At 39.2% G+C, this 25,214-nt stretch overlaps 1 protein-coding gene and 1 pseudogene across 3 annotated transcripts; one reads left to right on the plus strand and one right to left on the minus strand.

The window, feature by feature from the left end:
* CTSK (cathepsin K) lies at nucleotides 1-23,871 on the minus strand. Of its 3 annotated transcripts, none has more exons than XM_060413970.1 (8): nucleotides 23,816-23,871; nucleotides 21,960-22,083; nucleotides 21,372-21,494; nucleotides 21,135-21,290; nucleotides 19,169-19,387; nucleotides 14,244-14,409; nucleotides 13,866-13,971; nucleotides 1-249 (listed from the first exon to the last, which is right to left on the minus strand). In XM_060413970.1, exons 2-8 carry the CDS (start codon nucleotides 22,080-22,082, stop codon nucleotides 171-173), a joined length of 972 nt encoding a protein of 323 aa, XP_060269953.1. In that variant the 5' UTR covers nucleotide 22,083; nucleotides 23,816-23,871; the 3' UTR covers nucleotides 1-170. The 3 variants fall into 3 exon arrangements, with proteins under 3 accessions (XP_060269953.1, XP_060269955.1, XP_004002514.1); XM_060413972.1 differs by having other exon boundaries at nucleotides 1-295; XM_004002465.4 differs by lacking the exon at nucleotides 1-249 and adding an exon at nucleotides 11,104-12,491.
* LOC121819856 (cAMP-regulated phosphoprotein 19-like) lies at nucleotides 2,683-3,021 on the plus strand (annotated as a pseudogene).
* Nucleotides 23,872-25,214: the final 1,343 nt, after the last annotated feature.

Consider the following 25,214-nt stretch of genomic DNA (forward strand, 5'->3'; position numbering starts at 1 on the left):
GATTTTTTAAAAGTTTATTTATTGTTTATTTTTTGGCTGTGTTGGGTCTTTGTTGCTGCACGCAGTCTTTCTCTGGTTGTGGCAAGAGGGGGCTATTCTCTAGATGCGATGCTTGGGCTTCTTAAGTGGCTTCTCTCGTTGCAGAGCACGGGCTCGAGGGCAAGCAGTCTTCAGAAGCCGTGGTGCACAGGTTTAATTGCCCTGCAGCATGTGGGGTCTTCATGGATCAGGGACTGGAATCTGTGTCTCCTGTATTGGCAGACAGATTCTTCACCACTGGACTGCCAGGGAAGTCCTAAAACGCATTTTTATCACACCATTTTTACAAATGCTTTCTGTAGCCTGCTGCATTGTCTCACAATCTCATCCATTCTTAAGCATTTTACTCAATTAAGAGTAGATTTTTAGAAATGTTCACCCTCTGCTGGAGTCAAGTTGGTCTTGTGAGGCCCCACATTACACAGTCATTTGTGTCTTTCTGAAATGGCTCTCTCCACCCCTTGGCCTCTCTACCTTGTAAGTTCTACTTCCCAAGTATTGCCTTTCCCAGTCTTCTCTGGCTACTTCACCATTTTTCATTTCTGTATACTTTTTAAATTTAATTTTTATTGTATGTTAGAGACAAGTTGATTTACAATGTTGTTTTAGTTTCAGGTGTACAGCAAAATGATTCAGGTTATACATATATTCTATATAATGTTAAGAAACAAACTGTACCATGCAACTCTGAACTTATTCTCTATTTCCATCACATAAGATCATTTCATATTATGTTGACTTGAGAATACAGAATCCTGTCTTACTTATCTTTGTATTGTTTTGTTTAATACATGTTTAAGCAAAAACTAATAAATATTTATCGGATTAATTTTCTAATTATCATCTTCTACATATTTTATCTTCACTTCTGATGCATCACCCATTTGGCCATGTCTTCTGAGGCTTTTTAGCCAGCCTTAGGTTTGTCTGTTCTTTTGCTCCCCTCCTGATATATAAAAGTCTATAAACAAACATACTATTTAAAAACATTAGGGGAATACATTATTCCATAAGTCTACCCTTGTGTACACTTGCTGCATGTTATAAAATGAAGCTCACCCTGCAACCTTCCAAACCTGTAAACTTGATTTTTGCACAGTAGTCTCCTTTGAAATGGGGCATACTTGTTGCACGTTTAACTAGTTTTTTTTTTAAGAGAGGAAATCTGCAATAGTACATTATTAAATCCCTAGCCTGCTGCCTCCCTTCCATCACAGATGAGGAAACATCTCCTGAATGATGTCAAAAAGGGAAATGAAAGCAGAATAAGGAAGCCTAGTGCTTTCTCCAGGTTTTAAGTCACCACTTCGTAGGCTTATGCATTCTGAAAGTCAGCTGCTTCAAGTTTCTCTGAGGAACTATCTTACGTAGTTTTACAGAAAAAGACTCTGACTTTTAGGATGATACCAATTGATGCTGGGAGGGATTGGGGGCAGGAGGAAAAGGGGACGACAGAGGATGAGATGGCTGGATGGCATCACCGACTCAGTGGACATGAGTTTTAGTGAACTCCGGGAGTTGGTGATGGACAGGGAGGCCTGGCGTGCTGCAATTCATGAGGTCGCAAAGAGTTGGACATGACTGAGCGACTGAATTGAACTGAACTGAATGCTAGTTTTACTCTCTGTTAATTTAGCCAAGTGATTAATTTTGTACTGGGAATTTAATAACAGACATTATTTCCATAGTTAAAATAGTTCAGTTGTTACTGACCCTTCTGTCCCAGAAGTACACAAAGGTAAGAAGAATACACTTAATAGGGACTTCTCTGGAGGTCCAGTGGTTAAAATTCCAGGCTTTCACTGCAGGGGGGCATGGGTTTGATCCTCAGTTGGGGAACTATGATCCCCCATGCCATGGGAACATGGTCCAATATACTCTCATACTTAGGACAGTATGGGAGACTAGAAAATTAATTAACTCTAAGTCAAAATTATCCAGTTTACATTTTCTGAAGAAAGAAAACAGGATTCTTGAATCACCAAGGAAAAGAGGCATTTTTAATGGAAAATCTACAGTATTTCTAATACTTCCTGTGTAATTATCTGCTTGGTGCAGAATATATTTGATCCAGTAGACATCCCCCCTTGTCTTGGGTTCCCACCTTGGTCACTTGGCAATGTGTGCTCAAAGAAAGAAGGTTAATTTTACCAAGATATCAAAACAAGACATTACCTAGTGGTACTGGGGTACCAAAAATGAGACCCTTCCTCCAACAAATGTATAACAATTGTGACACACTTGATGAGTTATAATCAATTCCAACTTAGTCTCAGAAATTTGTCTGTAATAATAAAGTACCAAAATTTACAAGTGATACATTTAAAATTAATTAGATTCAGGTTATCTCTGTAATAGCATCACTCTGATAGAATATATGTACATTCCAGTATGCTTTCTGGGGGAGGAAAGGGAAGTTTATGGTACACTCACATTATTTTGTGAGTGTACCCATGGAAATGTATCACAAGCAACAGATGTGAGCAACATCTGTCTTCTCTACAGGGGTGGAGAATACTAGAGCTAAAGCATGTCTTACAGTGTACATTATTTGTCTATTTCACCTAGCCATCATTTCCCCTTCTGTGGTAATATCATCTTTATTTGAAATGGGGCAGAGCAGGACAAGGGGGAAGGAGCAATATGTTCAAGGAAGTCTCTGAGGCAGCCTCCACAGAGGAGCAGAAGAAATTGGAAGATAAAGTGATCAGTCCAGAGAAAGCTGAAAAAGTAGAATTAATAGCAAGGGATCCTCATCTGGGACAAAAGCCTAGAGGTTCAGATTTTTTAAGAAAATGATTGCAGAAAGGACAAAAATACTTCGATTCTGGGGATTGCAACATGGCTAAAGCAAAAATGAAGAACAAGCAACTTCCTACTGCAGCTACAGATAAGACAGAAGTCACTGGCAACCACAAGCCTACTCCACAGGATCTTTCTCAACAGAAGACTTGCCTTGTTGCCAGCAAGCTGGTTGGCTGATTAAAAGAGCTGAACTGTATGAATCTTCTAATTTCCTCTATTTCTGTGCTGTTCAATCTATTCAGAAACATAGGTCTCCCATTATTTCTCCTTAATATGTTACTTCTCCATTCTTAGTTTAACAATGCACTGATGAAAAGAACATGTTAGTGTGCATATAATCTGCTTGAAAATGATTGTATGTATTGTTGTTCAGTTGCTAAAGCATGTCCAACTCTTTGGAACCCCATGGACTGCAGCACGCCTGGCTTCCCTGTCCTTTACTATCTCCCAGGGTTTGCTCAAATTCATGTCCACTGAGTGGGTGATGCTATCTAACCATCTCATCTACTGTCGCCCGCTTCTCCTTTTGCCTGCCATCTTTCCTAGCATGAGGGTCTTTTCCAATGACTTGGCTTTTTGCATCATGTGGCCAAAGTATTGGAGCTTCAGCTTCAGCAACAGTATTCCAATGAATATTCCTTTAGGATTGACTGGTTTGATCTCCATGCAGTCCAAGGGACTCTCAAGAGTCTTGCTGTTGTCTAAGTCATATCTGGCTCTCTGCAACCCCATAGGCCGGAATACAGCCCCACCCATCAATAGATAGGTTGCCTAGTCATACTAGCTCACATGCTTAGTTGCTCAGTCGTGTCCAACTCTTTGTGACCCCATGGACTAAAAAAAAATAATGATAAGATAAAACGGGGACCCACCCCCTACCCCCCCCCCCCACACACACATTGGGTTAAGAGAAAAGCAACTCCCCTACCAGCTCCAGGGGTGGGTGTAGGACCTAAGGCTAGCCTATCAGAACTTTGCATCCTCTGGTTATAGTGACTAGGAAAAAAATATTTGGCTGTGGGAACTAGCAGGAGGAATTGAACCAAGGGCTACTGAACTGCTATAGAAACTTGACAAAGAATCCCCAGGCCTATCAGTTTATTGCCTTTCTAGGCTCCCAACCTGTACCACAGCTAAAGCTGAGTAGTCAGTCTCAAGAAAGGCATTTATCCCATACCTACAGGGGGCTCAGTGGTAAAGAATCTGCCTGCACTGCAGGAGACACAGGTTCAATCCCTGGATCAGGAAGATCCCCTCGAGAAAGAAATACCCACTTCAGTATTCTTGCCTGGAGAATCCCATGGACAGAGGAGCCTGGTGGGCTATAGTCCATGAGGTTGCAAAAGAGTCAGACATGACTTAGCAACTAAACAACAACCACCACCACCTCTGGTATAGCCATGAAGAATAAGAACAAGCAAGATTATCTAGCAGGAAGAACAAGGGGCCATGGTGGCAATAAAGAAGATCCCTGGAGAGAACAAATTTGGTGGTTGCCAATTGGCTGGTCAAGAAACTCACTTCACCACCAGCAAAGGGGGAGTCTTCCTTACTTCAGCCCCACTGGGTATAATGTATGCTATGGATCAACAATAACTGTTCTATTTTTCATCCATTCTCTCCTTTCCAGAGACTTTCATTGTAGTTATCTATTTTTCTCCAATATTTTTTAGATATGTTAGATATAGACAAGTTTTGGTTGCCAGACCTCAAGGGGCCATATCCAAACTTGATGAGGAAGACAACATACATCAGTCAAAACTCTTGATCTTGAACCTGAACACAGGATCCAGATAACATCATAGGTTGTCTCACTGGGGAGGGAAATTTGGTAAGTGTTTTTTCAATATAAGCATGAATATTTTTTAACCACAACTACTCACCCCTTACTTCATTTCTAACAGAATTCTAATCTTATTTACAGAACTGTTTTCCACAAGGCCATGGGCTAAAATGAAGTCAGAGAGGTAACCTGGGACCATATCATACTTGTAGGTCACTTAAGGATTTGCATTGTATTCTAAATTCACTAAAATATAAGCTCCATGAGGTCATAGGTTTTTGTCACTGTCCTAGAGCAGTGTCTGGCATGTTAAATACACGATAGTTTACCGGGAGGGCTTTGTGCAGGGGAGTGGTATGACCTGCTGCCCAGAGAATAGACTACAGGGCAGCTACAGCACAGAGTGTGCAGCATGGAAGTGGGGAGGTTAGTAGGTCTACCACAGAATGCGGGTGAGAAGCGACAGGGAGTCACACTGTGGGTAGGGGTTGTGGCTGAGATAGAGAAGTGGCCAAACATATCACATTTTGAAGACAGAAACACAGAATTTTCTAATATGGATTGTAAGAGGAACAGAAAAGACAGGAATAACAACAAAACGGTTATTACTAAACATGGAGCAATGTTTAATTCAAAATCACATGGCTAGATAATAAAGCTTTAAATAGTTGCTAGAACTTCTCTTCTTGGTTCTTTTTTTAAATTCTAGTAAACAATACATAACATAAAATTTACCATTTTAGCTATTTTTAAGTATACAATTAAGCGGCCTTAAGTAAATTAACAATGTTGTGTAATTATCACCACAATCTAATTCCAGGAATTTTTTTAAAACATAGACTTAATTTTTTAGAGCAGTTTTAGGGTCACAGCAAAATTGAGCTGAAAGTACAAAGAGTTCCAGTATTTTCCTTTTCCCAACATACTCATAACCTCCCATACTTAGAAACTGTTCATCATTCCAAACAGAAAACTTGTATGCTTTAAACAATAACTTAGGATTTTGCTCCCTACTTCCTGATGGTGCAGTGGTAAAGAATCCACCTGCCAATGCAGGAGACATGAGACACTGACTCGATCCCTGGGTCGGGGAGAATCTCTGGAGGAGGAAATGGCAACTCACTCCAGTATTCTTGCTTGAAAAATTCCATGGATAGAGAAGCATGGCAGGCAGAGTCACAAAGAGTCAGACATGACTGAGTGACTGAACACAGCCAGCCCCTGCTTATACTTCTAGTCTATTCTATTTTCTGTTTCTATGAATGTCTATTTTTAAATGCCTCATATAAGGCATTTAATGAATCATTTGTCCTTTTGTGTTTGGCTTATTTCACTTATCATGTTTGCACTGTTCTTCCATGTTGTAGTATGTATCAACGGTTCATTTCTTTTTAAGGCTGAATAATATTCCATTGTGTATATATATACACCACATTTTGTTTGTCTATTCATCTGTTGATGCATACTTTATTTCTACCATTTGATATTGTGAATACTGCTGCTAAGAACATTAGTACACAAGTATCTGAGTCCATGTTTTCAATTTTTTTGATGTATATCTCACAGTAAAATTCCTAGAGTAGAGCAGTATGGTAACTCTATGTTTAACTTTTTACAACAGTTGCACTTTATGTTTCTACCAACAATGTACCAATTTTTCTACATTGTTCCCACACTTGCTATTTTTTGCTTGTTTGTAATAGCCACCATAATAAGTGAGAAGTGGTATCTCATTATTTGATGTGTACTTCTCTATAGGCTGAAAATGAAAGTCGCTCAGTTGGGTCTCTTTACAACCCTATAGACTATACAAGTCCGTGGAATTCTCCAGGCCAGAATACTGGAATGGGTAGCCTTTCCCTTCTCCAGAGGATCTTCCCAACCCAGGGATCAAACCCAGGTCTCCCACATTGCAGGTAGATTCTTTACCAGCTGAGCTGCAAGGGAAGCCCAACAGTACTGGAGTGGATAGCCTATCCCTTCTCCAGGGGATGTTCCCAACCCAGAAATCGAACCAGGGTCTCCTGCATTGCAGGCGGACTCTACCAACTGAGCTATGAGGGAAGCCCTCTCTGAGGTCTGGTGATGAGCATACTTTCATGTGTTTATTGACCATTTGTACATCTTTAGAGAAAAGCTCATTCAAATCCTTTGCCCGTTTTTGCATTGGGTTGTTTTCTATTGTTGAGTTGCAGCTCTTTATATATTATGGATATTATTTTTTTTAGTCAGATTTATGATTTGCAGACATTTTATCCTACTTTGTGGGTTGTCTTTTGGCTCTCTTGAGTGATACTTTGATGTACAAAAGTTCCAAATTTTGATGAAGTCAAATTTATTTCATTGTTGTTGCTTATATTTGTAGTGTCATGTCTAAGACAAGGTCAGGAAGATTGACTGACTGATTGATTTTTCCATATATAGAAAAGCACTAAAATTATTAACTTGAGATACCTGTTCTTTGTAGTTAGCAGTAATCTTTTGCCAAGATGTACGCTTGAGTATGTGTATTTCCCAGCTAAGAAAATTCATATACATATTTGCTCCTCCCCCTAACTCTTTGGAGCAGTCCCCTTACAGCAACTAAGAGGCTGTTTCCCAGGCTATAGTACTCAGTAAGGTCCCTGAATAAAACGTAACTCACAACTTTCACCTTGTATGTTTTTTCTTAGGTTGTCACAGGAAAGCAGACTTAAGGCTATAAATGTCCAGAAGTGAAGAATCAAATTCCTGAAGTCCATGGACAAACTAAGCTGTATTTGAAGGTTTTTCAAGAGTATTAGAGCCTGAAAATTCAGCAAGAAGGATGTGTACTATTAAAGAATAAAACTGCCAAGTAGTATTATAATATCTGTGCCACTGAAAGTTAATGGGCTGTCGCTTGAAAATTTTCATATCCTCCTCACAACATTCATGAAAGATAATGAGAAATAGAGTATATTGTAGTAGCTAAGAGCACTAGGACCTTGGATTCCAAAAGAGCAAGCAGTCAGCCAAATGCAGAGTATGAGACATTCTATTGGACAAATGATCTGGCTTCTCCATGGAATCAATTACAAGAAAAAAAGTAGGTGTGTGTGGGGAGAGGGCAGGGTGAGGAGGTGACTGTCAATGAATACAGGAGACTTAGGAAATAAATGCAATGCATAAAACTGTTTGGATACTAATTTGAGAAAACCAACAGTAAAAAAAACACCATTAAATGATTGGAGAGGTTTTTAAATGGGCTAAATATTAAATGATACTAAGAAATAACTATTAATTTTGTTGGATGTACTAATGGCATGGTGGTTATATTAAAAAATTTCTCACTTAGAGATGTATAATGAAGTATTTATGAAGTGATATCTGGGATTTGCTTTAAAACACTGAAAAAAATGAGAAGGGATAGATGAAACAAGATTGGAAAATGTTGGTAATTGTTGACACGGGTGATGTATACAGGGATACACTCTATCACTCTCTCTTTCTCCTTTCATATATATGTTTAAAATGTTCTATGACAAAGTTAAAAATAAAAATAAATAATAAAATATGTAGAAGGAGAAAGAAAAACTAAACAGACCTGGTCTGCATCCTGGTTCAACCACTTACTTGCTAGGTTACCTTGCAGAAGCTATTTGAAGTCTGTAAAATGGCAATAATAAGGGTAGGTAAAGCATTTAACACATTATGGTCTGCATAGTAAAGCTCAATAAATGTTAGCTAATATTATTATGAAAGAAATAAAAAATATAATTACAGACTTGATTTACAGTAATTTAAAAACTTTGTGTCAAAATATCAATCATTAATTACTGTATGATTTGTAACAGAACTCTGGAAACAATATAGATGTTCATTTACTGAAGTTTACTTACATGAATTAGATACATCTTTATAAGGGAATTTCATGCATCTATAAAAATAATGATGTGCTAAGTTGAGACCTATCAATTCTATTGCTCAGCATCATTTTGGAGATACTATCTAATGTAAACAGACAAGAAAGAAATTAGAGGTAAAAATTGGAAAGAAAATGGTAATACTGACTTCTGTGGATGATATGCTTACATACTCAAAAACCTCTCCCCAAAATCAAAAGAATCAACTGCAAAAAGTACAAACCAAAAGAGAATTTAAGGTAAGGTGGTTGTTGTTGTGTTAGTTGCTCAGTCATGTCTTACTCTTTGCAACCCCATGGGATTGTAGCCCACCAGGCTCCTCTGTTCATGGCATTCTCCAGACAAGAATACTGGAGTAGGCTGCCATTCCCTTCTCCAAAGTATAATGTTACCTGTAAGTATTTTGTGGATGTTCTTATTCAAATTGAAGGTGTTTCCCCCTATTACTAATTTGCTGAAGGTTACATGACACCAAAAGCATAGTCTATACACAGGAAAACTGCTAAACTGCATTTTATCAGCAGTAAAAATCTTTGTATTTCAAGACTCTCTTAAGAAATTGAAAAGAAGGGACTTCCCTGGTGGTCCAATGGTTAAGACTCCCAATGTAGGGGGCTCGGGTTTGACCCATTGTTGGGGAACTAAGATTCCAAATCCCATACACCACACAGCATGGCCTAAAAAATTTAAAAATGGAAAGAAAATTTGCAGACTGGGAAAAAATATTTGAAAATCATACATCTGATAAAGGAGTTGTATCCAAAATATATAAAGAATTCTTAGGACTAAATAAAAGATAACCCAATTAAAAATGGGCAAAAGTTTGTAAGTTCACCAAGAAAGACATTTGGATGGCTCTTTAGCCCATGCAAAGATGCTCAACAGCATCAGTCACCAAGGCAACTCAGATCAAACCCACACTGAGACCCACCTCACGTCCACCAGGACAGCTGGCATCAGACAGCATTCGGGTAGGAACGTGAAATGGTGGCTCTACAAGTCTATTCAAGGTAAGGTAGCTGAGTACAAAAACTAATATAAGAGAAATCAACAGCTTTCAAATATACATCCAATCAGAAACTATATTGAAAAAGACCACATTTAAAGTGCAAAATAATAATAAAAGGTAAACTCACTAGAAAAGAGGTTAGCAAGAAATGGGTAATATCTATAAGAAGGGCACAAAAGAACATTTGACAAAATATAAAGGCACCTCTTACTCTTAGATAGGAAGATTCAATACTATAAAGAAGTCAGTTTTCCCTGCAGATATAAATTTAATACCATCCAAATAAAAATACCAGCAGAATTTTAGACAATTTGGCAAGCTAATTCTAAAGATCACATGGAAAAAATAGGAAACAAGACTTTTCAGGAAAAAAATCTAGAAAAGGAGAGTAATAGGGGAAGACTAGTGTGACTAGATATTAAAACATTATAAAATGTATGAAACCAGTTAAATACAGATATTAATGTATCAGAATAGAAAATCTAGAAATAAACCCAAATACATAGAGGAATAAAATAAATTTTTGCTCATACAGCCATACAAAAGGAAATTTTAAAGGATGTTCTTCAGGCAGAAAGAAAAAGAAAAAATCAAAATACTAGAAGTGTGTAGATTTGCCTCGAGAGGAGTCAGACCTCTCTCAAGCTTGTCTTTACAAAGCATCACAGAGACTACGTGCAGGTTACTGAATGTGCTCACTCATGCCTACACATTTCAATATACTATTCTTGGGGTCTGAATGCCGTTTTACATTCCCAATCCGCCAAATTAACACCTGAGCTTCAGAAAAGTTAAGGAGTTATGCTTCCATTAAATATTCTTTTTTTTTTGAGAAGAAATAGAGTACGTGTGTGTGTGCTGTCATCTCCGACTCTTTGCTACCCCAAGGACTGTAGCCATCAGGTCCCTCTGACCATGGAATTTTCCAGGCAAGAATACTGGAGTGGGTTGCCATTTCTTCTACTCCAGGGAATCTTCCTGATCCAGGGATCAAACCAGTGTCTCTTCTGTCTCCTGCATTGGCAGGTGAATTCTTTACCACTGTGCCACCTGGGAAGCCCTAGAGTATGTGCAGTGTCTCCTAAATCTTGACTTTCCATTTTCTTACATCTCCATTTTGTTCCTCATCTGTTATTTGTTCTTTACAGCACTGCCAGAGGAGCACTGCTAACATTAAAAAAAAAAAAAATCTGATTGTGTCCTTCTCCTACTCAAAAATATTTGATGCCAATTAAATACCTGAATGTTTCTAGAATAAAGTATGAACTTCTTGGGACACCAAATGCTTTCAAGGCCTTCTTGGACTCACCTCCAAACTACTTTCTCTCCTCAGCTCTACCATGTATATGTGTTTACACCCCATACTTGCAGCCACTGCAGCCCTTATCATTCACACACATACATTTCTCTTGGTGTTCACCCAGAACCTTCAGCCTCACCTAATCCAACTCTTCACATCACGCCCAATCTCTCCATTCCCTCATCCCCCTCAATCCCCAGTCTTCTCTGCACATTCAGATATTTCAAAGCTTTGTTTTCAATGAAACTGCATCTAAAATATTTTAAGAATGAATGACTCAATCTTGAGCTTCCACAGTTCATATTTATTTAATTATGGTTGATATTATTAGTTGTTTTTATGTCTGTCACTAGTCTGTAACTTTCATAGAAGTCAGGGCCGCATCTTACTAATTTGTTTCAGCCTGGTAGCTTTGAATACATTGCAAATGACATAGTAATAAATATTGACACACAAAAATAAATGGTTTTTGCACAGCATGAAATAAAGTAGTGCCTGACACATGGTCAGTGTTCAATAAATGTGAACTCTTTCTAGTAGTAATAACTGTTGCTCAAAAAACATTTTGTGAAAAATGGCAAAAGCTCATTGTGCTGATTTACTATTAGCCAGCTAAGCTCTTTTAAAACTGATACTGTTTAGGAATTATTATAAAGAGTTTCAATTTCCTCTTTTGGTAAAAGCAAAAGTTTAGGTTCTCGAACCACAGAGAGATATTTTTCAAGACCTAGGCTCATGTATCACTTAATCTGGTCTCCATACGGATAGAATTAAATATTGAAATCTTTTTATATCCATTTAATCCCTGATACTTAGTACAACTCTTAATACCAAGTAAGCACTAAAAAATGTTAGTGGAAGGAATAAACAAATAAATGAATTAGGATGAATTGTTTATGCAACAGAATCTCCAAACTGTGAACACATCATATATAAGGAATATGTTTCATTCATTTGTCTCCAGCCACCTCGCCCAGTATCTGACACAAAATGAATGTTTACTAAACAGCTATTTATTAAATTATAGACAAGCGATAAACACAGTTTACTTTAAAAATGCAAAGAAGGAAAAAGAAAACACATTTGTTGTATCATGTAAACTTCCACCAAAGATTTGTGAATAGATTTATTAATGGGGTAGAATTTCTACCTGGAAGATAGAGAGGTAAACATGGAGACTGAGAAGTCAGGTCACCTTAGTCCTCTCAAGTGGTTAAAGCTAACTAGTCCCTGTGAATGAGAATTTAGCCTCTCTGAGGGTCTCTAGCCTCTATACAGCATTGGTCTCAGAACAACACAGTCAGGGCAGGTGCTGGTCACATCTCTTAGCCTAAGAGTGCATACCTATTAGGGAAATTCTACTGTGGTAACAATGAAAACATAAAGACCTTGGGTGAAGAGAAGAAAGGAGTAGGAGTGTCACTTGAAGCACAAACAGGGAGACTGAACGGACAATCTCTGTGTCACCACATCTGTGTCAAGAAAGGCACGCCAGTTTCCTTCAAGGTACATAAGCATGTTGCACCATTGTGGAAGGAATGGAAGAGCAGGATGGGGTTGGCTGGTGGAAGTCACATCTTGGGGAAGCTGGCCAGATTTGCAATGCCACAAGCGTTGTTCTTATTCCGGGCCATGAGGATATAGCCTTTGTTTCCCCAGTTTTCTCCCCAGCTGTAGGACCAAGCAAGGAAAATACTTAGTACCCTCAGTTTATTCAATAAAACATTTACTGAGTATTGTGCTAGGTTTTGATGGTTTACCAAAATAAATAAATCAGTTTTTACCTTTAAAGACTTTTAAAGTCAAGAAATGGAGAGAAGGCATAGTGTTACAAGAGATTGTTTCTGCTCAAGGGGATCAAAAAGGGCTTAACAAAAGAGGTGGCATTTGAGCTGAGCCCAAAGGCTGATAGAATTTGGACGTGTGGAAACAGGAAGCCAGCAGGTGAGAGTGAAATGAGTAATAGAGGCAGGAAAGCATGGGATATGTGTTAAGATCATGTAGCTAATTGCCATACACCCAGAGCTATCACAGAATCGTGGATCAAGTACACTCCAATTAAAAAAAAATCATACAGCTGAAGAACAGGGTGCCTGACAGGGTATAGTGGGAGATTAGGTTAAGGGGATCTTTCTGGCCAGGCTAAAGATTTTCACTCTCTGGCCCATGATAGTGGCAGAGACACTGAAGATTTCTGATTAGGAGAGTGACATCATTCAACTTGAGTTTTATGATGAATTATCTTGAAAACTTGAGTCTAGAGCATAAGAAAGAGGCAAGAGAGGCTGAAGCTGGTGATTTTGGTTCGGGAGTGAACCCATAGAAGAGATGGCAACAGAAGATGAGATGGTTGGATGGCATCATCGACTCAGTGGACATGAGTTTGTACAAACTCTGGGAGATAGTGAAGGACAGGGAAGTCTGATGTGCTGCAGTCCATGGGGTCACAAAGAGTCAGACAAACTGAGCACCTGAACAACAATCACAGGAGAGATGAATGAAGCCATAAGAACAGATGAGACTGCTAAGGAGACAAGTGGAAAGGCTGGAAGATTAGATACAGATAAACACACAGGCAGACACAAAGACAGGGGAATGGGGAGAGACTGGTCTATATATCTTCCTAAATTATCTTCATAAGTTTACTGTCCTTTTTCTCCCAACCAGAAAATTCACCAGTTACCTGGTACATTTACTTAAGCAATTTACCCTATCCCTGTTCCTTATCCAGGGGTTCCCAATGACCCTGATCCTGCCTGGGCATGCCCTTTATTCTTCCCAGTGGCTGTGAGGTCACTGAAGACAGACATCTGCTCACATATTTGTGTACATGACTAAGTACCCTGAACACAGATTAGCTGTCCAACACATACCTTTAGTACTCTTATCTGGCCATTATGTTAGAATCAATAGCCTCAGACTGGGAAGGTAGAATTGAAACATGTGAGAAAAATTTCTTTGAGGGGAAAAAAAAGGAATATTGGGAAGTTGAGGTTGAGTGTTAAGAGAGTGAGGGAGTGACAAATACAGGGTTCCCATAATTACCTGTTTTTAATTATCCAGTGCTTGTTCCCCTTCTGGATCCCATATCCCACTGCCAAAACTGCGTGGTTCAGATTATCGCTATTGCAGTTTTCATCGTAATACACACCTAGGAAACAAATTATCAAGGTGAAGCTTTCTGCAATCCAAGGGCTGCCCTGTGCGGTCTCCCACTCTAGGAGACCCTCTGTAGAATCCTGTCCCAGTCTCTTCTAAGAGGACTTACAAAAGAGATGGTCTGTGCTGTGGCAGCTGTTTCTCTCTAGTGGACTCAGTCTGATTATGGAAACAAGTACTGAAAATGCCTGGTACCCTTGGGGAAGCTGCCCAGTCCACATCGGGAGAGAAGGTTGATTGTGCTGTATAGGAACAGCACCGTACCTTTTCTGTAAAACTGGAAGGAGGTCAGGCTTGCATCAATGGCCACAGAGATGGGTCCCACTCGGGCTACTGCCCTCTTCAGGGCTTTTTCATTTCCTTCGGGGATCTCTCTGTATCCTCTGCACTTAGCTGCCTTGCCTGTTGGATTGTACATACAATTTTCATCCTGGAAAAACAAGGTTAAAAGAGGACTAGGACTAAGCAAAGGCAGTTAACTGGTGTGAGAAAGTCTGTTAAAGTTTTGGGTGACATCAGTGCATGGCAGCAGACTTGAGTCTCCACCAAGGGTCTGTTCTCTTCTCACCATTTTAGAAACTGTAAGAAAAGAATATGGGGTGGGAGGTGGGAGGGAGGTTCAAGAGGGAGGGGACATACATATACCTGTGGCTGATTCATGCTGATATATGGCAGAAAACAACACAATATTGTAAAGCAATTATTTTCCAATTAAAATTAAAAAATTGTTAAAGAACATGAAAATTGTATTCCTCGTACCATGCCCCAAAATCAGCTCCAGGTGGTTTTAAAACATAATGTGAAAGAAAACACTATAAAATTTTAAAAAAGGAAGATTTTTATTACCTCAGAGTAGATAAAGATTTCTGAAATTAGATAAAAAAAAAAACCAAAAACCGCAAATCAACTCTGGCAATGTAGTATGCATGATCCTCAGGAGGCAAGGAAGCAGCAGCTCCTGTGTTGGGAGGAGGCCCAGCCCCAGCTAGACAGAAGACCTTGGCCCCATGCACCTGTATCAGGCAGCGTTCTGGCTGACCTTGTGCTCTCATGAGAGAGAGGTAAAATCAGACAACATGACACTAAAACAAATTAATAAAGAACTCAGTAATTTAGCCTGTGAATTTCCAACATTATGTTTTGCAGGTCTAGTTAACAATGATGTGTTTCATTGTCAAGCCAGAATCATGGGATCTAATGGCAACCCACGTCAAAGTGGTGTATTCTTTTTGGCAGTTCATTTTCCTAGAGGCCACCCCTCAAAAACCCTAATGTTGCATCTACAAGAATACATTATCTAGGGCTTCCCTGCTGGTCCAGTGGTTAAGAATTCACCTGCAAATACAGGGGACATGGCTCAATCCCTGGTCTGAGAAGATCCCTTATGCATGGAACAATTAAGCCTGTGTGTCAAAACTACTGAAGCCTGCATGCCTAGAGACCATGCTCTGCAACAAGAGAAGTCACTGGAATGAGAAGCCTGTACACTGCAACAAAGATTAGCTCCTGTTTGCCACAACTAGAGAAAGCCTCTGCATAACAACCAAGACCTGATCCAGCCAAAAATAAATAAACACTTTAAAAATTTATCTAAACACTAACAGTAATGGTAGCATTTGACATGATAGTCTAAGATTATAGTAATGTCTTGTATTAATAATTTCTCTAGATTCCTTTGCCATATAATCCAAACCCTTGGTGCCTCCTAGTACCAAAAATTGCATAGATATACAAGTACAATAAAATATCTAGGGGAGGGATTTGGAAGGATACCATGTAATGATATTTTAAAGTAAAAATAACTTGTATTGTGGCTGGAATGAACTTAAATTACTGGATTATCTGCCTGCTGCCTTCTTTTTTTAAGCTTTGTTTCTTCGCAACCTCTTTCCATTCATTTACATGTTCATATAAGAAGTTCTTTCAGTTTTATACAATAAAAATAATGAGAACAATTGTCCAAGATTCAGAATATTACAAATGGAACACATGTCTTATAATAGCTAACTCTTCATTTTGACTGATTATAAAACCAAAATTATTGCATATTCCTCTAAAATGCTGAAGAGATCATTTGAGGGGGTAGGGGAGCAAAAATTGTAAGTCAATTGCTCCTTCTATTTCAAAACAGGGGTTCAAATGTTATATAATTTTTATTCAGAGTTTCCGAGTTATTAAACTATCCCTCAACAAACTGGTTAATACAGTACTGAATAAATGATATAAGCTGTCAATGGATAAGTGATCAACAACTAGTTCTAATAATATTTATTTTTTTAATATAGTTAGACAAACCTTTAAATTGGCTGCCTGGATAAAGCAACGTTGGAAAAAAAGTTATAACCATTAATCTGGGGGTTTTTTTGCATATACTATTAGGATTTAATTTTTTGATATCAAGTGACAACAAAAAGTTGTCCAAAAATATTTAACAATTTAAAACAATATTTTGTCACACTTGGGTTATGTCACTAATGGCCTGATGTATTCAGAATTAAAAAGCTAATCTGTTAGGGCAGCTTTAGTATGCTGCATCTTACACTAGCAGCCCTATGAAAACTGTACACAGATTAAAGAAAACTCTTTCCACATACAACCTCCAACTTTCCTCATTTGTATACCTGACGACTAAAAAGAAAAATAATAACATGAAATAATAATGGCATGAAATTTCATGAGGATGTCTTGAAGTGACTTTACTATGTAGATTGTTGAGTATCCAGTGAAATGGATCTGTTCAGTCATTTACATTAATGAGCATTTTATTGTATCAGATGTCATTTCAGATGACTAAATATAAATAAATAAAACTCACTGTTTTGGGTTTTTAAAGGCTCAAATTGCAAAGGAAAAAAATAATTTTTCTAAAATTAAGAAATTTTCTGGATTGAAAGACATCATAAACAGAAAGAAAAGAAAACACATAGTTATAGCTGTTTAGTCGCAAAGTCATGTCCGACCCTTGCGATCCCATGGACTGTAGCCTGCCAGGCTCCTCTGTCCATGGGATTTCCCAGGCAAGAATACTGAAGTGGGTTGCCATTTTCTTCTCCAGGTGATCTTCCTGACCCAGGGACTGAACCCACATCTCCTGCATTGGCAGGCAGATTCTTTACCACTGGGCCACCAGGGAAGCCCAATACACATAGTATTCGTATCCAAATATCTTTTTACATTTTTTAAACATTAGTAAGAAAGAGAATAAAATCTAATTTAAAATGGGCAAACAATATAAATGCTTCCATGGTAGCACAGTGGTAAAGAATCCACCTGCCAGTGCAGGAAACCCAAGGGACACGGGTTCAATCTCTGGGGTGGGAAGATCCCCGGAGTAGGAAGTGGCAACCTGCTCCAGTATTCTTGCCTGTAAAATTCCATGGATAGAGGAGCTACAGTCTACAGGGTTGCTAAGAGTCAGACATGACTGAGCACATACACAATCACACACAAAAGATATAAGCAGTCAATTCATAAAGAAATGCAGATATTGATGAAGCTGTGAATCAACTGGATTTCTTATATTATGCAGATGGGACTATAAATTTTCCAAATACCTTGGTAAACAATTTGACATCATCTAGTATAGTTAAAGATGCACAGACCTAAAGACTCAGACAATTCTGTTCCTAGATATTACATTCTAGTAAATAAATTCTTGAACGTGTGAATAGAAGACTGGGGATATTTGCAGCAGATAAACAGATCGGATGGGTAGATCTTGGCTCTGTTACATAACTAGAGGTGTGAATTTGAATACGCCATTTTATCTCCTTAAGTGTCTATGTCCTTCTATGTCCTCACCTATAAAGTGAGGATAAGGGTGCCTTACAGGGCTTTTACAAGAAATGAGAACACGCACTAAGTACATGGCTTAGTACACGGTAGCCATCATTTGTATTACTCAGACTTGCAATCCCTTCTTTAAAGGCTCCTGCTGCAAAGGCCCCATATTACCTATCAACTCCATGTATATAAAAATGTCCTCAGATCTTCTTTCTTTTAGATAAGAAAGATCTTCCTATTACTAAAGGACCTTATACTAACACATATGGAATTTAGAAAGATGGCAATGATGACCCTGTATGCAAGACAGCAAAAAAGACACAGATGTGTATAGCGATTTGGACTCAGAGGGAGAGAGAAGGTGGGATGATTTGGGAGAATGGCATTGAAACATGTATACTATCATGTAAGAATCGAATCACCAGTCTATGTCCAATGCAGGATACAGCATGCTTGGGACTGGTGCACGGGAATGACCCACAGGGATGTTGTGGGGAGGGAGGTGGGAGGGGGGTTCATGTTTGGGATCGCATGTACACCCGTGGTGGATTCATGTCAATGTATGGCAAAACCAATACAGTATTGTAAAGTAAAATAAAGTAAAAATAAAAATTTAAAGTATAAATAAATAAATAAAGGACCTTATGGGAGGAAGTGAGTTCATCTCTAAAACTGCAATAAATATGAAGCAACTTGCTTTTTTCTCTCATTTTAAACATATTAACATGTTAACTTACATAATTTGCTTAAATGTTCCCCAAATCCACATTGAGATCACACAAAATAAAGCCACATGATTCATGGAGTTAGCATGGTGGGCTTAGAGATTTCTGATGGGAGTGGAAGAGTTGAATAGAGAATTATAGAGACCTACTCAGAGATCTATGGGATAGCCTGTCTGTTCTTTCTCCAAGGCAGAGAGACAGATAGGAGCCATGGTAGCGTAAGCTCCCCAAATTTTCCCAGACTGGACTTCCCTGGTGGTCCACCGGGTAAGAATCCACTTATCAATGCAGGAGACACATGTTCGATTACTGATTTGGGAAAATCCCACATGCTGTGGGCAACTAAAACCTGTGCTCCACAACTACTGAGCCCACAGGTCTTAGAGCCTGTTTTGCAATGAGAAGCAACCACAATGAGAAGCCACCAACTAGAGAGTAGGCCTCGCTCACCACAACTAGAGAAAGACCGCGTCAAGCAAAAAATTAATTAATTTTAAAACACACACACAAATTCTCCCAGACTGTGGGAATCTTCTTCGCCTTTTGTGGGAAATCATTTCATCAAGAAAGCTGGATAGGGTAACAGAAAACAAGATTTCTGGAACTGTTTCCAGAACAAAATGTCATGCTTGAGAAGGAGAAGCCGTTACAGAACTATGTGACTGTGCGGGACAGTCTCACCTGTCCAACATACGGGTAGGCATCTTCAGAGTCAATGCCCCGGTTCTTCTGCACATACTGGAAGGCATTGGTCATATAGCCCCCTCCGCAGCCATCATTCTCAGACACACAATCCACCAGGTTCTGTGGACTCAGATTTAAGAGTTTGCCGGTTTTCTTCTTGAGTTGGCCCTCCAGGGCACCCACAGAGCTAAAAGCCCAACAGGAACCACATTGACCCTGAGAGGCATAACAGAGAAATCATCAGTAATTGCTGTTCTCACTTTCTGTTTCTCTCTTCTACCTGCCCAATGAAATTTCACATATTTTGTAAATTCCAGGGCCCATCCCCTTTGCTATGAAGTATTCCTATTTCCCTTCACTTGACCTTTGTTGCAGTGTTCTATTGCTATTGTTGCTATTAATAACTGTTGTTACTACTGTTACCATTAGTTGCAGTGAAGCAGAGTACAGCACTTCAATGAATCAATGAATCCATCATGAATTGAAAAACAGTAAGGTGAAAATGCAATACCCCTAACTTACTGAACGTCACAACTTAGCCCAGCCTGACTTACATGTACTCAGAACACTTATGTTAGCCTACAGTCAGGCAAAATAATCTCACACAAAACCTATTAGTGTTGAATATCTCCTGTAATTTACTGAATTATAATTATATTGAATATCTTATGCAATTTACTGAATTATAATTGTACTGAAAGTGATAAACAGAATGGCTATAGTTGTGTTTACCTTCAGGACCATGTGCCTGGCTGGCAGCCATGGCCTGCTACCAAAGCCTAGCATCAAGAGAAGGTATCATACTACATATTGCTAGCCTGGGAAAAGATCAAAATTTTAAATTTGAAGTACAGTTTCTATGGAATGCCCATCACTTTTATACCATCATGAAGTAAAAAATATCATAAGGTGAACCATTAGAAAGTCAGAGAACTACTCTAGGATAGGAAAAGTTTTCCATGTTCTTTTAATACTTTTACAAATGAAGAAATACTGCAGATAAAAGAAATACTCTTTAAAGGTAGGTCTTGGGTGCATAGGGAATAGAAATGTGGAAGACTTATAAAAATATAACTATTGTGTTGGAAACAATGATACTAATTGTGTATATTTGCATAAGATATTTGCTGTAAAAACAATGTAGATGAATAATTAAGGATTTATTATCTTGCAAAAAAAAAAGTCAGGGACCATCTGTACTGGCTTTGTAACACACTAGATCAGTGACCTTGGGTAAATTACTAAACCTCTCTGTACCACACTGTCTTTATGTGGAAATTGTGAATAATAATAATAAAATGAGATTATGAGAATTTAAAAAGTTAATTCATATAAAGGATGAATGATTATGTGCAATAATAATAATCTCCCCAAAAGTGCTAGCTATTATTATTGGTGTATGTTTGGCTAGATGATACATTTTTTTCTTTCCTGCTAGTTCTATTTTTTAAGATTGGGGATTTCTTGAGAACACAAGTTATGTCTTAGTCCTCTCTACTGTCTAGCACTATACCTGGTAGGTTCTGCAAAAACTGTGGTTGTTGAATGAATGTTAGATCAAGTGTTCATCTGGCAGATATAATCAGCATTGTTAAGATCATGGGAAAACTTACATTCTCAGGCTGGTAAGAATATAAGATTGTAAAAACTTTTGTAGAAAGGATTCTGTGACCTACTGATTCCACTTTTAAGATTTATTTTGCATAAATATTTGTATATATGCACACAGGTGCTTATAGCAATACTATTTGTAGAAAAGAAAAAAGAAAAAAAAACAAACTAAATTTACAAAAACAGATGATGAGTTAAACAACAGAACAGGCTTTATTCTCTTGGCAGTGGGAGGTGTAACTTAATTCTTTCCCATCTCTTTCTGGTGCCCTCATACCTTAGAAACAAAGCAGCAAAAAAAGGGAGAGATCATGCTAGCTTACATACCCATACCCAACAGAAAGGAGGATACCTGGTTTTTGACAGGAGTAACGTATCCCTTCTTCCGATAATCAACAGAGTCTGGGGTTCTGCCTTCCCAGTCTGGGATATAGAGAGTGTCATTACTGCGGGAACGAGAAGCAGGTACTTTGAGTCCAGTCATCTTCTGAACCACTTCTTCACTGGTCTGGGACAAAGAAGAGACCAGGTATAAGCAGGGAACCAAGACAAAACAGGCAGACAGACCAGGAACTGAGGTTCAACTCACCATGTCCCCCAAGTGATTCATGGCCAGTTCATATGTATGGACACCAAGCGAGGCCTCAAGATTGTGGATGGAAATATGCTTCAGGTTTTTTTCCCAAATTAAACGCCGAGAGATTTCATCCACCTAAACAGAGCATAATTAGTATTGGCATAGACTGTGTCCTGTGTATAGTTACTTACATAGTACTGTGGAGGTTTTTAGAAGAGATTAAATTTATAATCATAGAGGATTTACCATCTAGTTGGGGAACTTGCCATGGCATTGTTAAGAGCATGCAAAAATCAATATATAAACAATTGCAAATAATAAAACTCAAAGCTCTGATTTATAGAGGAAAATTGCTTATGGATTAATGGCATTATTTGAGAAGGCTTCCCAAAAGAGGCCTGTAAGACAGTTATAAAGAAAAGATAGGACTTGATCGAGGATGACTTGAGGAGTAGGAATAGAGAGTATATGTTAACTGCGAACAGGGACAGGTTTGCTTGGTTGTATTATAATCCTGAATTTGAAGAAGGGAATTTGGAAGCTAGGATTGGATGTCTCGGGTTCCAGCCCTCCCACATTCTCCTCCAGGTTCCCAGGCACCTTGCTGTTATACTGCTTTCTGTAGGTCTTCTTCCATAGCTCCCATTGGGTGTCCAGTATCTCCTCGGGGTATAGAGCAAAGCTCAATACAGGCAGCAGCAGTAGAACCGTGAGCCCCCACATCCTGGAGAATAGGATAATTAGGGGCATGTGTGGTAGTTCCAGTCGTGTCCAACTCTTGCCAACCCTACGGACTATAGCCCACCAGACTCTGTCCATGGATTCTCTAGGCAAGAACACTAGAGTGGGTTGCCATTTCCTCCTCCATGGGATCTTCCTAACTCAGGGATGGAACCCAAGTCTCTTATGCCTCTTGCATTGGCAAGCAGGTTCTTTACCACCACCACCACCTGGGAAGCCATAATTGGGGGAGACTCTTCTGTTTGTCCAGAGGTTCCTAATCTGATTTGGGATGAGGAAACAGCTGGAACCATATGCTCAGACAGGTGGTTCTTAATCTTTGGGAAGCATAGACCCACATGACAAGCTAATAAAAAATTGCAACCCACTATTAATTCCTCTTGCCAGAAAAATGAATACAACACGATAATTCTGGGGAGTTCCTGAACCCAAAGTTAGGAGCCCCTTCCTCTGGACCATGAGGCAGAGGAAAACTAGGCTTTATGAGGAAGGCAGACAAAGATTGAGAGTGATTTCCATATGATAAAATGATAGGTGGGGGAAGAGGGGTCTGGGTTTGGATGTGATGCTGATACATCTGGTCCCAAGTATTTTGGGAGATCACACACACACACAACTTGGACAGATAACCAGAAATGGGAAAGAAAATGGACAATCAGGATGGGAGCAACATCTGTCTGCTCCACTGTCCCCAGCAGACTCGGAGGAGATGGACAGGTGTAGGGTTAAGATGAATGGGATTGGAGAATACAAAAAGGAGAGATAAGTCTTTCCTTCCTGATCATTTCTTCAAGGTATTCTTCTGTTCCTTGCCTAAATTTTGATTCTGCTCCTAATTTTGCCAGCAGGGAACAAGGGAAAAGTTGACAGCATCTCCTGTTTTCTCTGAGATATCCCCTCAGTGTTCTTATGCACTTCCTCCTTTCTCTTCCTGCTCCTTCCTTAGGCAGGAAACTGTCCTAATCTCAACCAGCTGCTGTGGGGGAAAAGCTTTACTTTTTCTGACCGAAAAACCCACAAATACCTCTGGGACTGCCTCACAGGACAAAAAAACCTCAGAAGCAAGTTTGTTAGAAGAACGTAAAACAGAAAAGCAATGTTGTGTGATCATTAGTTGCACAGCTTTTCAGTTTACTTTAGCTTCGTTCACGTCTTGTAGTGTCTTGCTAATCACATGTCCTCCATTTTAAGAAAAAGCTTAGTCTGCGGCAAGTCGCACAGCTTGCATGATTTTTAAACTTGTCAATTGTTTGTGTAATCTTTGTACATTGGAAAATGTCCAGCAGGATATTTAATATCTGGAGTGTTTAGGGCTTTTCAGATTCTCAAGAGTAGGAAGATCTTGAGCTACCACCCCTCTGCATTCTCCTCCTCCCTGCTAGTAACTTAACCCTTTTAGTACCTTTGCCTCCCCACCAACCAAAAAAAAAAAAAAAAAAACAACCCTGAGGCCACTCTTTGAGGGATGGGTAAAGAAGGCCTTATATTGCTTTCACTGACAACCATGTATACATACATATAAACCATAAAAGGAGTCCTAAAGATTTCCAGGTAGATTTTACTTAGCCAGGAAATGACCAAAGGAGGACATCACTGTTTTCCTCCAGAAAGCCTATAAAGTTCATTTTGATCTACAAGTCACTACGTTCCTAAAATTCCTAAAAATGGAGGACAGGAATGAGAGGTTAAAAGATCCAGGAAGCTGAAAATGTTACCTGTTGATGGGGATCTGTTCTCTCGGCTCGTCTCAGCAGAGAAGAGTGGATAATGTGGCCAGATGACTGGGGGGGCTGCATTTATTCCACCAGGATTGCGGAAGTCAGCTCTGGCTGCTGGCTGGAAAATTTGGATGGGGAGGGCAGTGGAGATAGAAATGCTGAGAGAGGGGGATTAGGGAGGAGGGAAGGAGGCAGATTTGTATAGTTCCTCTGTGTGCATGTGGAGCATGTGTGGCAGGGCGGAGAGTTAGGTATTTAGTTTCACATGGCTGCCTGCCTTTGAGACAGACAAAAAAAGACCTCAGTACATTATTACCCAAGTTGGGGCTTACCTTCTCTTTGGTGGATAGACAAGCATATATTATTTGTTACACTAAGGGATTCTCTCTTTTCTGGCCCTTTTCCTGTTATTATTTCCTGTTCCTGTTATTTCTCCAACTTTGAAACCTGTTTTATAAAATTTGTGTCTGACCCTCACATCACGGGTGAGGAAATGAAGACAAAAAACTAGAAAAAAGTATCTCAGGGAAGTCACAGGCTCCAAAATCATTTGTATTTTATAGACCTGTTGCCTAAAAGCTGTCATTGCTTTCAGGCAGGGTAATAGCTTTTCCAGACTAACATGATTTTGCTGAGGAAGGATATGCCCAAAAAATCCATATGAAATCAGTTCTAAAGTAACCAGAAACAGTACTCCTGGTTATGACAGCGCTTGAATCAATGCCATAAGCACTGACAAATTCACTTGTGACTTCTTCACTGCCAAAGCCTGATGAACATTATCTGTCTCAATTATTAAAATCCCCAATCCAGGGCCAGTCATATGAGCTTCTCCAAATGCTTCCCTCAATATCCAGGCATGTGACAGATCATGAGAATCTAGTTCAGTCCCTAAACCACATCCCCAAACATCTTCTTCCATAAACAGATGTGGGGGGAAGAGGAAAAGAGGGTCCTTGGAACAAAAATAATAATACATGGTATCCAGCTTCAGTTTCTAGCTGGGTTACATACATAGACCCTCAAGAAAATAGGTTTATGCTCATGGGTTTAATTTCTTAATGAAACATACTATCCTAGAGGGAAACAATGTCTAGACCTAAATAGTTTAAATTTCCCTATCCCTGATTCCTTTAAATCCAGAAGTGCCCTACTGGTCTCAAGTCCCAATTTATCCCCCTCTCCCAAGGACTTGGGCAATCCCCTACCCCCCATCCCATGGTCAGACGTCCCTCATGATTTTACTCCAAGTGAGTCAGGATCAGGAGGACAACTAAGGAATGCTGACTGATCAGAGCCCTATGATTTCTGATTCCTGAAATTACAGACACACTGTGCTTCATGTTTGTGTATCTGAAGCACAAGTTATGGATTCAACTGGTTGCGGGTGTTTGTT

This window comes from Ovis aries, chromosome 1 (assembly GCF_016772045.2).
Source record: "Ovis aries strain OAR_USU_Benz2616 breed Rambouillet chromosome 1, ARS-UI_Ramb_v3.0, whole genome shotgun sequence".
Lineage (NCBI taxonomy): Eukaryota > Metazoa > Chordata > Mammalia > Artiodactyla > Bovidae > Ovis > Ovis aries.